Raw genomic sequence first — 17323 nt, 5'->3', positions numbered from 1 at the left:
CACTGGATGTGTGCAGATTTTTGCTGAGGCTTAGTGATCATGAATGAGTTTCATTTGCCTGATCATTTGTTCGTGCTGGTAGGTACCACCTGCAATGACCGACCAACTTTGAAAGCCACCATTTCCAGATGGATTTGCATGGCCATTTCATCTATTTCATATTGGAGCCGGAAAGGCTCAATCTGCATGAGGCATAGCTTCCTCATGGGTGGCATCTTCGGCGGTTTCCCCTGAAGAGATTTGTAGAGCTGCCACTTGGTTCTCCTCGCATACCTTTCCATTTATGAAGTTTTACAGAATAAACATGGCAGCCAAGCAGGATTCTGCTTTCGGTTCTTCAGTTCTGCCAGCCGGCTCATCAGTCCCACCCTGAGTTTGAGGGTCTGCTCTGTTACATCCCACTTGTCCAGGAATAGAGTGGGATTGTACAAGAACAAAAGATTATGTTCTTGTCTTTGTTTATCTTCTTTCTTGTAAATCCATACTCTATTCCTTGAACCCGCCCTGGGAGTTACTGATCGTCTGCCTCAGTAAGTACTAGTAAGTTGGGCTTTTGTTCTTTGACCAGCCTTTCTAAGTTTAACATCTGATCATTTTGTGCACTTTGCCCTGGAGAGTTTAGCTAATGTGCCCCACCCTGTTAGTGCAGGCTGTGTCTCCTAGTTGTTTTTAATTTGGGTTGGTAAGTTTCTGCAACCTGTTTTAATAGTTCATGATTGGTATGCAGTTTTATGCTATAAGCAGATTAGACTTGTTTCTCGGGGAGTATCCCCGTACCCCTCCCCTTTTACCTTCCAGCACTCCGCATTGGGGGCTCATGGACCCATCTGGAGGGCCTTTGTGCAGGCACGGATGTCAATGTGATGACATCACCTATGTGTGTGACGTCGTCGCATTGACGTCTGCACACTTCCAGATGCCCTTGAGCCGCGGCCACCAGTTTAGTGTGCTGTGGCTTTGCAAAGTTTGTGAGACACTGGTGTAAACCATGAAGAAAAAGTAGTATACAAGTTCCAACCTTTTTACCCCTGACTGCTAAAAATGTTTATTATATTCTTATTGGCTTTTTTTAGCGGTTAGCACCATGCTAATGCCCTCTAAATGCTTCAATGCTCATAAGAATTCTATGAGTATTGGAATAGAGAATGACATGGGGACAAAATTTTCCCCGTCCCCGTGGGAACTCATTTTCCTGTCCCCGCAAGTTCTTTTCCTGCCCCTGCCCCATTCCTGCAAGCTCCGTCCTCATCTGCACAAGCCTCAAGCACTTTAAAATCATAAGTAGCAACATTGTAGAGTTCAGATTATGATGTCATAATGCCTCATTCCACCAATGCCTAAGCTCCGTCCTCATCTGCACAAACCTCAAACACTTTAAAATCATAAGTGTTCGAGGCTTGTGCGGTTAAGGCAGAGCTTACAGGAATGGGGAAGCGACAGGGACAGTGACAAAACTTGCGGGGATGGGTCGGGGAAATTGAGTTCCTGCAGGGACGGGGGACAAATTTGTCCTTGTGTTATTCTCTACGTTGGAGCATTTAGCACTCCAGGCTGCAGTAGAAACACACACAACTCCCCCCTCCCCCCTCATAGTCAGGTTATACAAAAACTAAGACCCCCCTTTTACTAAGTTGTGGTAGAGGTTTCTACCGTGGCCTAGAGTGCTAAATGCTCTGACACTCATAGAATTTCTATAAGTATCGGAGCATTTAGTGCTCTGGGTTGCGGTAGAAACTTCTACCGTGGCTTAGTAAAAGAGGGTCTTAGTTTTTATATAACCAGATTATGGGGTTTTTTTGTGTGTGTGTGTGTGTTTGTTCCTGTGTTTTGGATTTCAATAAATCTAAAAAAAATTTTAAATGCATATAAATTTTTCCTATTTATAATTGCTATATTTAAAAAATGTTTTTAATTTGAAACCATAATTTTATTTATACCATATTGAGCTATGAGGGAGCCCCCTTAAGGTCTTGGTGCCTAAGAACTGTTGAAAACATTTACTGAGGGTGTCTGCTTTTCTATTTTGACAGCCTTTTCACCAGACAAGATTCCACAGTATCTGGATGCCATAGTTATTGGCAGTGGCATTGGCGGGCTGGGGGCGGCAGCCCTCTTGGCCAAGGCTGGCAAACGCGTGTTGGTACTGGAACAACTTGCCAAGATTGGAGGCTGCTGCCACACCTTCAATGAAAAGGGCTATGAGTTTGATGTTGGTAAGAATGAGGTAGAAGGCTGTGGTGTTACTGAAGTTACTCTCCAGCATTATGTACTAGCTGGTTCTAAGAAATAGATTCCATCCCAAAATGCTTGAGCCTCATTTTTCCTGTACTGGACCAATGATGCCATTTCTCTTGTATCTGGTGTTTCCATCCAAGAAGTTTACTATCTAAATACTAGCTAGGCCTAACCCTGCTTCTGCCATCTCATAAGATCAGAGGCCAGGAAAACGGCAGTAGTAACATCTCAGACAAGCCACATTCACGGCTAGAATCTAGGTTATCACTATTTCTTCTAAAAGTGTATAATTTTCCACTTGTTTGTGTGTAAAAAATTCTTGATGTTAGTATTTTAATAACAGAAGAAGTTACTATTTTTAAACAAGAGTCTAGTTGAATTTCAATATCCGTAATGATAGCAATAACAGTAATTTTGTCTTTTCCCTTTTTTTGCTCATTAAAAATATTTTTTCCTGCACTGTTTATTGGGAGCAGCTATTCTAAGCTGTCCATATTCATGTTCTACCTTTTTGGAGGCTACTTTTATCTCTTCCAAATTATAAGCTGCTCCAAACCAGTGCATTGAGACTGGACTGTTATAGTTTATAAGTCTTTCCTTTTGGCTAAGTCTTAATAATAATAATATTGTAATTTCTAGCTAAAGAGACATATGATCAAGAAACAGTTTTATTCTACTTTTGTGATTATGATAAACATTCTGAGGGCCTCAAAATAGTACCTGGTGGGCTGCGAGTTTGAGACCACTGCCCTATAGGAATGAAAGTAATTTGTATATTTGTTTGTAGTAAATGTCACAGAGAGTTGGTGGCAGAGCTGAGATTAAAAAACCCCAGAAACACAAGTCAATAAAGGGGTATTATTTGTAAAAGCTTAACTGGGACTTAACCACATTAAAAGAAGGAGTTGCAAATGTTCCTCTGTCCTTTTGATTCAGTACAGATTTTAAGCTTCTGAGAAATGGTTGTTCTAGGGAAAGGGACAGCATGTGCGGAAGATAGTTTTATACAAATACATTTAAAAAAAAAAAAAAGGTGTGCAAATAGCATGCCATTTGCACAAATAACTCTGCGTTCCATTTTGCAACAGTTAGGGTTCCTTTTACTATGCTGTGATAGTGGTTTTAGCGCGGGCTTAGCATGCGCTAAATTGCCGTGCATCATAGATGCTAACGCCAGCATTGAGCTGGCATTAGTTCTAGCCGTGTAGCTCGGGTTTAGCGCGCGGGGCAATTCTACATGCACTAAAAATGCTATCGCAGCTTAGTAAAAGGAGCCCCTAGTTATGCTTGTATATTTAGGAGCCTGATTCCAGTCAACTGGTCCATTTATCTTATAATGAAAACTGGGTCTGTCTTGGGTATGCTTGAAATTACACACACATTACTGTACTACTAAAGTGACATGCTTAGGATAACAGAGAGTCAGATGCTAAGAACCTGAGGCAAATCCTATTCAATTCATGTTCTCATTTGAACCTTCACCTTTGGGCCTCGCTTCCTATATAATTCTGTTTAAAAGATGCAGATGATTGATTTGTACTGTTTTGGTTTCAGGGATTCATTATATTGGAAAGATGTATGAGAAATCAATCCTTCGGCTCATGGCAGACCAGCTTACAGAAGGGCAGCTCCAGTGGGATAAGATGGACAGCCCATTTGATGTGGTGGTCCTGGGTGATCCCAGTACTAGCAAGCAGTATAACTTGTACAGTGGGAGAGATGAATATATTGAAGGGTTAAAGAGAGATTTTCCAGGGGAGGCACCAGCGATCAACAAATTCATGGAACTTGTAAAGGTACAACTTTGATTTTATTTGTTTAAAATGGAATGATAATAAATATGATTGTGAAACACATTTTTGCAATAGGAAGATCTTGCTGAACAAGCTTGGTTGAATTATGTTAAGCTGATCGGAGAAGTGCATTGAGGGGTGCAGTAAATTTGAACAGGACCATGAGGCGACTGGTTAAATTGGTGATGCACTGGAAAATGTGCTGCTCTGGCTGCTGCTATGTTACATGAGAACAAATTAAGCATATCCTATTTGTTTAACTAATTACTTTCTAAGCTCGTAGCTGTCTCTAATTTTCCTATGACTACATGGCCATGTGAAAATGAATGTACTTTAGTGCAGGGGTTCCTCCTGCATTTTTGGTTCCTGCTTCTTTTTAGCTGATCAGTGAAACCCTCACATCCTCTTCCTAAACGACGTGTCCACTAGTGACTATTGACAATTACATACACCAAAATGCGCCCTGCAATCGAGCCAGGAATATCTACAGATTCCCACATGCGCGTGAATCATATTCGCATGACACGCCATCAAAGCCCTCATAAACAGAAGCAAGGGCAGTGGATTAGGTCATTATCCTTCTCTGTATTTTTCATTTTTAGATCAAATGCAAGTGCTACAAGGCCAGGATAGGAGGAAGGAGTGACCTAGTGGTTAGTTACAGTCTCAGCACCCTGCGGTTGTGGGTTCAAATTCCAAGCTGCTCTTTGTGACCCTGGGCAAGTCATTCAATCCTCCATTGCCCGAGGTACATTAGATAGATTATGAGCCCATAAGGACAGATAGGGACAAATGAATGAGTACCTGAATGTAAATCGCTCAGCAATTAATAGGCGGAATATAAATAACTAAGATAATAAATAAATAAATAAATATATGATATAGTGGCAAAGTTATGGGTTGATCTCAGAACTGAGCTTGCAGAATCAGGTGCATGAAAGTGCATGAAAGAACTGAGGGGAGACATCAAATACAAAAGCATCAGGCCAAGAATATTCTCAGCGATGGCTCCAATGTGGTGGAACTCCCTTCCGAAGGAATTAAAACTAGAAAAGGACACCAGAAAGTTCAAGAAAGGAATATAGCATTCCCCCGATATTCGCGGGGGTTCCATTCCGGGAACCCCCACGAATATGGTTTTTCACTTGGGGAGGCAGGAGAGGGCAGCTAGAGAGGCAAGAGAGGGCAACTGGAGCGGTGGCGAGTGAAGGAAATCACTCGCGGTATTCTCCGGCCACCTCTTCCTGTACTAAAGTCGGGCTACACCAATCAGGAGCTGCTTTGACACACAGCTCAGCAGCTGCTTTGACACACAGCTCCTGATTGGTGTAGCCCGACTTTAGTACAGGAAAAGGTGGTCTGAGAATACCGTGAATGATTGGAACTGCAAATTTGCGGGGGAACATTATAAAGACCATCCTTTTCATAGACCACTTTAACTAATAAACGGTTAGGGGGGGAGTAGAAACGCGGAGGAAATAATGACCAAACCTCTGCTTGGAACATGGACACAACAGAACGAACACAGGAAAATTCACAGATGCAAAATATATGATAAATATAACACAGATAATAGAAATATAATGTACGTACATAAAAGGAAGGTATTAAGATATAAATATGTATGATAATTGTAGATATAGGGTAACATTATAAAAACTCATAAATCATAGCTCATATATAGTAACACCAATACTGAAGCTCAGGTATTGTAAAATTAATATAACAACTCATAAACTGTAGCTCAGGCATAATAACACCATTACTGATGCTCATATATCGTAAACTGTTCTGAATTGACTACCCAATCATTAGTAGCAGTATAGAAGCTTACAATAAACAATAGTGCTAACATGTCACTAAAATTAAAGTAGTACACAGTTGTACTACCAATAACTGTACTAATAACTGCCTTCACTCTCTCTTTAAAAAGTTTCAATAAAGTGCCTTGGATTTCAAGATCCTTCTTTGTATCCTGTCTGACCATTTTCATCACCCCTACGGGGTGTGGCGCAGTGGTTAGAGCTACAGCCTCAGCACCCTGAGGTTGTGGGTTCAAATCCCGTGCTGCTCCTTGTGACCTTGGGCAAGTCACTTATTTCTCCACTGTCCCAGGTACGTTAGATAGATTGTGAGCCTACCAGGACAGACAGGGGAAATTGCTTGAGTACCTGAATGTAAAAACCGCTTAGATAACATTGATAGGCGGTATATAAATGCCTAATAAATAAACAAACAAACAAACTATAGAGCAAATCTACCATACCATATCAGCATTAACTTCAAGGAGTCTCACAGCAAGGGACTACCAAGGAAAAAGCAGTACTGTAAACATTGCTGTGGATACTAGAACATCAGTACACTTATTGGCAGAATTGAGCAAGTAAGACTACTACAGATCCCTATACAGTACATACTGTGACAAAAACGAGGACCCTCAGGTTCCAGGCAGGGAGGTTAAAAGTCCTCAGCTGATGAAACCCCAGAATATACTAAGAAAACCTTTCCCTCATATAGGTTTAGGGAACTTAAATTTGCAAAACAAGGGAGACGCCCTCATAAGCCCTGGAGAGCAATATCCAGAAAGGAAGGCTATATCTGGGGAATGAGTGAGGGAGGAAATTTTCCTTAGGACAGATAGAAGGGAAACATATGGAAGGGCCCAGGGAACTCAGGGTGGGCAGATGCTAAGCACTCCTGGCCAATGGAAGGCTTGGATAGGGATATCCAAAGAGGAAGGGGCAATTCAGGAAGATTATTTAAGGATCCTTATTCCAGGTGGGAAAGAGATAGAATGGAGCCTCCAGAAGTTTCAGAAATGGTTTGGGAGACTCATAAGGCAGAGGAGCCCATGGATACTACTGAATGGGACCAACCAAACGAGATGGAAGTTGAACCTTGAGAGACAAAAGAGAGGTAGAGAACTCATAGACTGCGACAACTCTGTGCGAAGGTGCTAAAGTGGTTGGTGGCCTTTCTTCCTTTTGCCCCATTTATGTTCTTTGGGCAAGGGAAGGGTTGCATTCTAAGAAACCCTGAAGAAACTTGTTTTTGTTCTTGTTATTGGGAAAGGAAAGTGCTGAGAAGAATAATATCGGGGTTTTTTTGTTGTTGTTGAACTGGTCTTTTGCCAGTAATAAGGAATGGAGACTATGGCTAGAGAAACATTAAGGCAGTGACCTAATTTACATAAGTTTGTTAAGGAAGTTGTCTGTTTTCCTGAAATAACAAGTCTCTTCTGAGAGACTGTGAACTTTGGACTATGGTTCTTGTGAAAGATTAGAGGAAATATATTTGTACTAAAGCCTAATAAAACTTTGACACTTCATACCTCACCCTGAGTAAAAAGATATAGGGAAAGAGGGGCCTGGATCCAGTGGATTGGCTGGGTTAACTAACCTTCCTTTGGAGGTCCTTGTCTGTGGAGTTACCAAGTGGCTGTTGGCTGGAACCTGTTACAAGGAGTCCTTGGGGACAGTGAGAGGACCCATGACCATGAGCCTGCCCCCCCCCCAATGCTTTGTTGGAGGAAGAGTGTGACAATACATTCAGTGCTAATAAAATATCTGGCTTCTTTCACAAAGAATGAAGACAGCTATATCCTCACCACTTATAGAATAAGTAACTACAAAGTAAACAGACATATGTAGACAAACATTTAACTGAAGTCCCAAGAAGCCAGACTTTGCATGCAGTGCAGATCCAGAGAACTAGAAACTGTGATGCATGTCCCCCTGTAGTGCACAAAATTTAAGACAGCAGATGTGAATTTCAAAAAGTGATATTTCAATCACTAACACTCCCCTTTTACGAAAAGCAGTCAGCTAGCGCCGGTGCCTCTTCTCCTCGCCGGCATCTTGGGGCACACCTGGAATCCTCTAGGGCACACTAGTATGCCGCAGCACACAGTTTGTGATGCACTGGACTAGCCTAAACTTGCACTTCGTTTATACAGCTCTGCTGTGGACAACAGATGTTCTTTCAGTTCCAAGGTAATGTCTCGTGACAATGGATCTACTATAGTTGTGGTTCCCAAGTCTGTCCTGAGGAAACCCCTAACTAGTCGGGTTTTCAGGATATTCACTATGAATATTCATGAGAGAGATTTGCTTGCAGTGGAGACATTATATGCAGTTATCTCGTGAATATTTATTGTTAATATCCTGAAAATGGGAACTACTGCACTAAAGCCCACTTTGTCAAATACTATCTGCAAGTCAGTGTTTTGGTCCCTCTTTCATGCTTTAATACACATTATCATTTAATAATAATAATAATAATAATATTATATACCGCCAAAGCCGTAATAGTTCCAGGCTGTTTACAATAAGAGCTGGACAATCAGCGATGTAAAGACATTGAACACATGTAAGTAGGATACAGACAAGAGGAGCTGGAACAATCAGCGAAAATAGGCACACTCAGCAAAAGGCAGTATCTTTGGTCAGTGTTGACTACTCTGACCATATGAGCGAATCTCCTTGGTCAAATTTGTAGTCTGTTCCAAAGATTTAAGACAATATGAAACTGAGTAACCCTAAGCTTGGTTGTGTGCTTGACTCAGTTCTGCTTTGCTTGTCAATGGAAAAAGTACAGTAATTGTGCTTGCCTATAACAGATGTTTTCTACAGACAAGCACGATTGATAAGATACACTCCCTCCTACATCTTCAAGAGTAATTTGTCTTTTTGCAGCTTTAGAACTAACTGAGGTGCTGAGGAGACTGCTGTGCAGAGGAAGGGTCACACATGCTCAGAACATTTCACTAAGTTCCAAGCTGTGGGAGAGCAGTTCTGTCTCGATGCCGTAGACCACTACTCACTACATCTTTATTTAATTATTTAAAATACTTATAGCTCACCAATCCCAGATCCTCAGCAGGTTACAGACAACTTACATAATAATGGAAAACAAAAGGAGCCAAAACAGTTCCAGAACCAAAGCAGGGAAGGGGAAGACCGAATATGGAGTAAGACCTCTGACTGCACAGTGGGGAGATCACAGATAGTCCTTATTTGCCAACATATTCTAAGCAAACCTCCCCAAGGACAAGTAAATGTTTCCCCAAACACAAACAAAACCATGGAATGGTTAAAATGATCACAGCATAGTCTGTGAAAGCTAAGTGGTGCAATATAAGCAGGAAAGAGAGGGGTGGAACTGAAATTTTGTAGCTGAGTGCTGCTTTCCTGCAAGACTATTTAATATCTCTCTTTTGCTCTGCATTCAGCCTTTCTTAGAGTGGTATGATGTGCCATATCCAGGGCTTCTTTTTACTGCTTTCTTGCACTGAGACTACACTTCTCCCTCCCTATTCACGGGGGTTAGGGGCAGAGCCAGCCCGCGAATAACTTTTGGCCAGCTCTGACCCACTCCCAGACCTTACCTGGTGGTCTAGCAGTGACACGGGGCAGGAGCGATTTTCCTGCACTCCTGCCCCGTGCAGAGCTGCGCTGCTGAACTCCCTGTTGTAGTCTCATGAGACCATGGGAACTCGTAGCACGGCTCTGCACTGGGCAGGAGTGTAGGAAGATCACTCCTGCCCTGCGTCACCGCTAGACCACCAGGTAAGGTCTATGCTCCGATCGCCCCCCCCCCGCCACCTCCAATCGCCCCCCCACCGCCTCTGATCGCCTCCCTGCTGCCTCTGATCGCCTCCTTCTGCCTCCGATTGCCCCCCGCCACCTCTGATCGCATTCCTCCGCCTCCGCTTGCCCCCCTCCCGCCGCTTCCAAGCGCCTCCCTCCAAGATCCAGGGCCGTTTTTTTTCGATGCCAATGAGCGATTCTGAGAGGGGGGGGCCTGGGGAAAAAAGCACGTATAATTGGAACCGCGAACTTCGAAACCGTGAATAGGGAGGGAGAAGTGTAGTCTGTTTTACCATCTGGTTCTATCTTGTTTTGTGTGTCTAACTCTGATGTGTTTTTACTCCTGGGGAAATTCTGCACTACTAAACAGTGCAGAATTCCCCTGCTCTATAGACTGTGCAGAATTCTGTGTAGGCCGCTGTTGTGGAGTGTGGTACCGGCACAGAATATGCTCTTGTTTCTGGCTGACTGCACACAAACCACTACAGTGCGGCAAGAAAGCAGCTACATAGTCTCACATTGGGTTAAGCCACATGGCTATATAGAGGCCCACGCATTCAGACAGCCAGTCCCAGGATGGCAGATAGGAGGATGAGGAAGAAGCCTAAACCTTAGCACCAGATCTTAGCAAATCAACTGGATGAGTTTAACAACATAAGGTTGCTATACTGGGGCAGACCATACGTCCATCAAGCCAATATGTTTGTTTATTAAAAAGATTGATATTAGCATTTTGTCATAGAAATACAAGCATAGACCTCATATACATAAGAAGTTTTCACAGATTGTAAGTACAGGCGGTCCATGACATGTCATCAAAAACAGAACAAAGAATAACCTAACGAACAAATGCTAATAAAACTGATTGAACTTAAAAAAAAAAAAGATTGATATACTGCTTAGCTAAACAAAAGTCCAAAGCATTTTACAAAAATAATCCATAAATTTTAAAATAGGAAAGATGAAAAACCACTCATTCGTATTTAAATGCATCAAATCTAAACATTCAATTTCAGACATTCTCCATGCAAATGTTTATAGCAATGGAGAATCAGTTGACAATGACTTAAGGGGGGGCAGGGGAATGATGGATCTTTAATTATTGGTAGTCTGGAAACGTAATTATTAGTATTTGTGATTTCTTTGATATAACTTTGTAGTTCCCCTTGATGTGGGCTTATGCAATGATGATTATGGCTTGGTGAAGATAATTACAAACAAGGAAACATGCAAGGACAGATTACTAGCAGTCGTTGATATGTGTTTTGGAATGGAAATTTTCAAGATTGTAATAAACACAAATGAAGGGGAAAAGGGGCAATGCCTTCATCATCCATTGAGATTGACTAAAGATATTAGATCATTCCTCTCATAAGGGGGAAGAGTTGGCAGCTCAGTCCACAGACAGTATGCTGATCATACTGAGTTTCTTGTAGCTGGTGAATCTTATCATACTCCACTTTTCTACTTACGAGTTTCTTTCCTTGCAGACTGTCTCTAACAGAGCAGGAGATATGGTCATTTTGAAAATGATTCCTTTGTCCTGGGCCAGGTTCCTCATTTGTACAGGCCTTGTAAACTGGCTGTCCCCTTTCTTCAAAATGTCATCCAAAAGTGTCACTGAAGTGATCAATGAGCTGACCCAGAATGAAGAACTTAAAGCAATATTTGGGTACATCTTTCTCACTTATGGTAAGTCTTCATTCTTCCATTCCACCAGTCTCGCTTTAGCAACACCTTGAGAACATCTTGTCTTTATTACATCACATAACTATAGAGTAGGAAATCTAATCTAATACACTATTTATTGCACTATACCAAAAAAGTTCAAGGCAATTTACATTCAAAGGCCATAAAATCTACTGGAAAATACAAAAGCACTCAATAATTAAAATATCATCATAACATGAATATTACAACAAGTCATATAAAAAAAGTTTGCAAATTTTTACGAAACCTTAAGTAATTGATATCAGTCCTAATGTAAACAGGTAGATTATTCCAAATTGTAATGGCAGCATAAGCAAAAGAGTACCATACTCCTCTAATCTGTGGAAACTGTAGTAATAAAGTACCACATAATCTTGTAGAAGAATAATGCAAATGAGAAAAAAGCAAAATCAGATTATCCGAAGAGTCAGTCTGTAATATGCAGTGAACTATGCAAGCTGATTTAAACTTGCCTCTCAACTGATAACTAATGAAGATTCTTAAACGCTAATGCAACACTTTCAAATATTTTTAGACAACAAAATTAATCTAACTGCAGTGTTCTGGGGCAACTGCAATTTTTTGATCAGTTTTGATGTTAAATTCAAATATAAAGAATTACAGTAATCAAGTTGAGGTAACACTAACATCTGAACCAACAGTGCAAAATGATGTTCAAAAAAGCACTTCACTAGCCTAAGTTTCTTCATAATATATGAGTGAAATGGTGTGGTGACTGTGTTAGTCCACTTTCCAATGTAGTATAAAGAAATTAAAAAAAAACAAAGGAAATAAGGTGATACCATTTTTATAGGATTAACTCAATGCATTTTATGATGAGCTTTCGAAGGTGACCCTTCTTCTGATCTGATAAAAATCTTTCTCCATAAATTAGAAATTTGATCTTCAAATATAAGAGAAGAGTCTAAAAGAATGCCCAAAACTTTAAACGTTTTATTTTTTTATTTAGTTTTCTTTATCTACTTGCAGGGTAGTACCTGATTGTAGAGTAAGAAATGAAGGAACAGAAGATAGTAAATTGTGAAACCAAATAACCTTTATCATACTTGCATTTAATTTCAACTTATTAGAAGCCCAATCTCCAATTCTATTCATGCAGTCAGTGATCTTAGCTGAAATGTCCTCCTTGTTTGAACTTATGTTAATTATAAAAAAGGATTTGCTGTTTTTAATTTATTTGAGAGGTTTTTAATTTACCATTTGCATCAGATTTTTACCATACATGACACTGCATTAGACTGTAGAGTTGCAAGGCCAGTAATTCAGTGATTTTTGGTTTTATGAAGTCTCACAGATTTAAATGTTTAAATATCCAGCATTATTATCAAGCTTCTGCCTCCTTTAACTGGTTCATCAAAACAGATAAGTAGTGTTTATTCTATACGTTATATGGCAACATCATAATGTTAAAGTATATATGGAAGGCAGTAAGAGGGACTTGTAAGATGCTATGATGGTCCCTCTGTACAACCATTGCTGGCATTTTTATGACACTGTTTGGTTGGTGACTGAGCACCTTATTTAAGTTTGATGTATACATACCACTTTAATTTCCTTCATTGAAGGTTTTTTATTTTGTTTTGTTATATTAGTATACAGTGGTACCTTGGATTACGAGCATAATCTGTTCCAGGAGCATGCTCGTAATCCAAAATGCTCGTTTATCAAAGCGAATTTCCCCATAGATCTACTGGGCTTTGAGCATCTGCGCATGCTCAAGGCCCAGCAGAAGAGGAGGCCAATCTTCGGACACCGGCACCAAGCACAGGACATGCCGATGCCCAGATGAGGTAAGAAGCGGCGGGGGGGGGGGGTGCCCTATCGCGGCGGGGGGGGGGTGTGCCCGATCGTGGCGGGGGGTGCCCAATCGCGTCAGGGGGGTGCCCGATCGCGGGGGGGGAGGGTGCCAGATTGCAGGGGGGGGTGCTCGTAAATCGAGCCATGCTCGGTTTCTGAGGCACCGATTTTGCAAATGTTTTGCTCGTCTTGCAAAACACTCGTAAACCAAGGTATCACTGTACATATATTTTTTTGAATAGTAGGCTTGTGGAGATATATATTGCTGTGCACTTTAACACAAGCTATTAGGATTGTTGCTCCTGAACTGTATTTAGTTTTTCTAAATCATTGGGGACAGACTGACTTGGGTTTTGGTTTTGCCGCCATTGCTTCTTTGGATTTGTAGGTTCAGTTCTCTAATTAATATCCTAGCTAGCAGTACAACTCTTCCTCTGCTTTATATGATGTGCTGTTCTTACTCCCTTCAAAAACGAGATGATTAAACTTGATGTGGAACACTTACTGTATCTTGGTCTGTGTATCCTATTAGCCAAGAATCCTTTTTGATGTCTAGACTCTATAGATTTGTCATCTCTGTGCCTGTGTAATTTATTTTTTATTTATTTAAATTCCTATCCCGTCCTCCTGTGAGCTCAGAATGGGTTACAAAAGGACATTCACAGTAAATTACATTAGACATACATGGTAGCCTAAGGACATGACTGGTTGCAAAGAGCCTTTCATAGTAAATTACAAAGAGATGTTTACCGTTAATAAAGGACATGACTGGTTGCATAACAAGCGTTCACTGGAAGAAGTGTATATAGAGGAGACTCTGCTGGTGGCCATTTAGTTGAAGAGGAAGGTCTTCACTGCTCTTTGGAAGGTCATCAGTGAGTTCTGTGATCTGATCTGTGTAATTTGCAGTAACTGATTGTAATACTAACTGTATTCTTGTATCTCACATATACCATTACTAGTTCAACACAGTTCACAATATGAAGCCTAAAATCTAGGCATTCCCAGGGAAAATAACAAATCATCATTAATTCCCCCCCTTTTTACTAAGCCACGGTAGAGGTTTCTACTGCGGCCTGGAGTGCTAAATGCTCATAGGAATTCTGTGAGCATTGGAGCAGCATCGGCGCACTTAGCGCTTCGGGCTGTGGTAGAAACCTCTACTATGGCCTAGTAAAAGGGAGAAGCTAAATAACAAGAATATCATCTCTATTCACTGTAAAAACATAAAAATTTAAATAACCAAGTTTTCAAAAGTCATCTGAATAACACATAATTTGTAGTAGTTCAGATGTTTTCTGGAAGATATTCCAGACCTTGACCCCCAATTCCATTGTCTTTCTCTCTCCATTTTCTTTCCTATAGGAGTGTTCCCGAGACAGGCCAGCTTCTCTCTTCATGCCATACTCATCGACCACTACCTGGAGGGGGCATGGTACCCGAGAGGGGGTGCCAGTGAGATTTCCTTCCATCTGATTCCAGTCATACAGAGGGCAGGGGGTGAGGTTTTTGCTCGAGCCCCTGTGTCAAGCATCTTGGTAAATGAGGAAGGGAAAGCATATGGTGAGTGTGGCTGCATGATAAAAATTAAAAACATTTAGACTAATTCTCAAAATCTTTCCCCTCAATATTCAGCCCATGGTGGTCATCATTTTTTAAAATGTCAGCCCTACAGTCTTTTATGCCCAGATATTCAGTTCAGGTACAATATATCTGCCGTCACATGCAATATTCAAACTAGTACCTATATAGCTAGACCTGTGGGCACCTAAAATTTAAATCTGGTCCTGGGCTGAAATATAGCAAACTGCTAATTTATTCCATGCCTTCCATGTTATGTTTGTTTCTTTAATTTCAATATTTCAACTTGAATACTTTCTTATTAGAACTAGCCCTGAAACAAAGCTAATAACACAAACTTAATAAACTAAATTGGGAACTTACATAACATGTTGTTTATTATCTTTTTTTTTTTTTTTTTTTTTTAGTAGTTAGAGATTCAGAAAATTTAGGCCTTGCCTGACCTTTCTACATTCTCTTGGAGTTAGAGGCCTAATGAAAGAAGTCTCCATATTAAGAAGCAGAGAGGACGTGAGAACTAATTCTGTTTTCCTCACAAACTCTGAAAACAAATACCATATTTTTCGCTCCAAAAGATGTACTTTTTCCACCCATAAAAAGAGTGTGGAAAAGTGGGTGCGTATTATGGAGCGAATATTCCTCTCCTCCCTACCCCCGGTACCTTTTTTTTAACTGGCATGGTCGGTACTGGACGGCTGCCTTTTTCCCTGCAGATCTTTGCATAAGGCAGGAGCGCGACCTTTGCGCTTCCTGTCTGGTCCCGCTCCGCTCCATTATTGGCTTGTCGTCAGTTCTCATGATGTGCCGCTCTGCAGGGAGAAATGCAGCCATCCAGCACCGACCATGCCAGTTAAAAAAAGGTATTGGGAGGCTTCAGGCATCGGGCTGTGGGCATCGGACTTTGGGCTGCAGGCTTCCCAGCACCAGACACACCAGACCATCAAACGCACCTACGTGTAGAGGAGGAAAAACCAAGAAAAAAAATTTTGAACCAAATTTTTTTTTCTTGGTTTTTCCTCCTCTACAGGTGGGTGCATCTTATGGTACGGTGCATCTTATAGAGCGAAAAATACGGTATATCACTATTTTTCCTCCAGTGGAAGTTTTTATCTCACCATTCTCTGAGACACAAAAGCCAGGATTTAGAACATTCTGGTATTCTATAACATCCAACAGTTAATTACATAAGGCCTGACATTGTTTGTTGTGAGCTTCTATACCGCTTCTAATGACTGGGGAGTCAATTCAGAGCAGTTTGCATGAGCTTCTGTAGTGGAATTACCAAAGAGCTTCTGTGGGGTGTTACAATACATGGGCTCTATACAGAGTTACAGGGTCTTCTGTAGCAGTGTTCAATAGAGAGTTATTAATACCGGTATAATTATGCCATAATCAACCTACTTATGTTACCGGAACATTGATCATCTTTCAACCACAGCAGTCAAAAGTTAAGAAAGCTGGGTATTCCATGCCACTACCTGGTGAGCATCAACATGGAGTATGTGAAGGAGAGTAACACTTTTGCCAGTTTTGCCCTGAGGCAGCCTTTGTTGGGCGAAACTTGGCCAAGTCGGGCACAGTTTTTTGTTAATAAAGCTTGTTTGGACTTTTTCTGCCTGATGCCTTGTTCTGGTCTGCTCCTAACCCCTTTGCCAGGCTACTTGGATACCACCCAGCACTAAATATCTAGTTTCAGTGCTGACCCAGAAGTGTTATCTGGTTAGTGGCCATATTCAGACTGCTAACTGGATAACAAAATTATCCACCAACTGGATAACATCTGTCTCTGCCCACAAACTGCTTTAGCCTGCCTGGATAGTGTTGCTGAATATTCCCTTGCCATACCTATCTGGTTACTAACTAGATAAATGCCTTTGAATATAGGCCCCATAATACTTTGGTGAAATTTTATTTGCATTTCACTGTTTCATAAACGTGCAGCATTCTTCCACAGTGTGGTTTTGATGAACCTGACATTTCCTAGATAAGAAAAAGCTTTATAATCTGTCTTGGGATCTGGTGCCATGAGCCTTTATTCATAACTGCCTTGAGATCTCCCCTACTCCATCAACCTCAGTCTTGGCAACGAAATGATAGTTCTGGACTGGGGCTGTGAATCATGGCTCCTTCTGGAACTCTGCAATCATGGGTCCCAGGTCTGACCTCTGGATGTCACCAGACCTAGGAGTACAGTTGTCGTTTGACTTATGACCTACCTGACTAACGACTGCTCACCTTTATGATTGGACCTGACTGTGGCAGCCACTCTCCCTCCCTCACTTGGGAACCAGAGTAGCCCATATCATACCATGTTACTGCCTCCCCCTAGGTCAAATTTAAGTTCTGGTAGTCCAGCAGTGTGAGTCGGGGCAGGAGCAATCTTCTTACGCTCCTGCCCATGCAGTCTTGCTGAAAAAATGGTTGCCGTTGAGTTCCTGTGGCAACCTCACGAGACAGCCAAGCTATACAGTAGTCTCAGGAGGTTGCCGCAGGAACTCTTGACAGCCATTTTTTGACTTACGATAAAATCAGGTTTCGACCAGTTGGTTGGAACTGGACGTGGTCGTAAGTTGATGACTACCTGTATTTAAATTGTGT

General features: G+C 41.3%; 1 protein-coding gene across 2 annotated transcripts in view; it reads left to right on the top strand.

Moving 5' to 3' along the window:
- Positions 1-17323, top strand: part of RETSAT (retinol saturase) — a 50307-nt gene that overhangs the window by 5644 nt on the left and 27340 nt on the right. For both annotated transcript variants that reach the window (XM_033949154.1, XM_033949153.1), the window contains exons 2-5: positions 2031-2213; positions 3790-4031; positions 11107-11308; positions 14510-14707. In XM_033949154.1, the coding sequence (XP_033805045.1) occupies positions 3810-4031; positions 11107-11308; positions 14510-14707 (622 nt within the window). In that variant the 5' untranslated portion in view covers positions 2031-2213; positions 3790-3809. The remainder of the gene's footprint in view (positions 1-2030; positions 2214-3789; positions 4032-11106; positions 11309-14509; positions 14708-17323) is intronic.

This window comes from Geotrypetes seraphini, chromosome 6, assembly GCF_902459505.1.
Source record: "Geotrypetes seraphini chromosome 6, aGeoSer1.1, whole genome shotgun sequence".
NCBI lineage: Eukaryota > Metazoa > Chordata > Amphibia > Gymnophiona > Dermophiidae > Geotrypetes > Geotrypetes seraphini.
The sequence above is the reverse complement of the archived record's forward strand: the minus strand, read 5'-3'. Positions and strand labels throughout refer to the sequence as shown.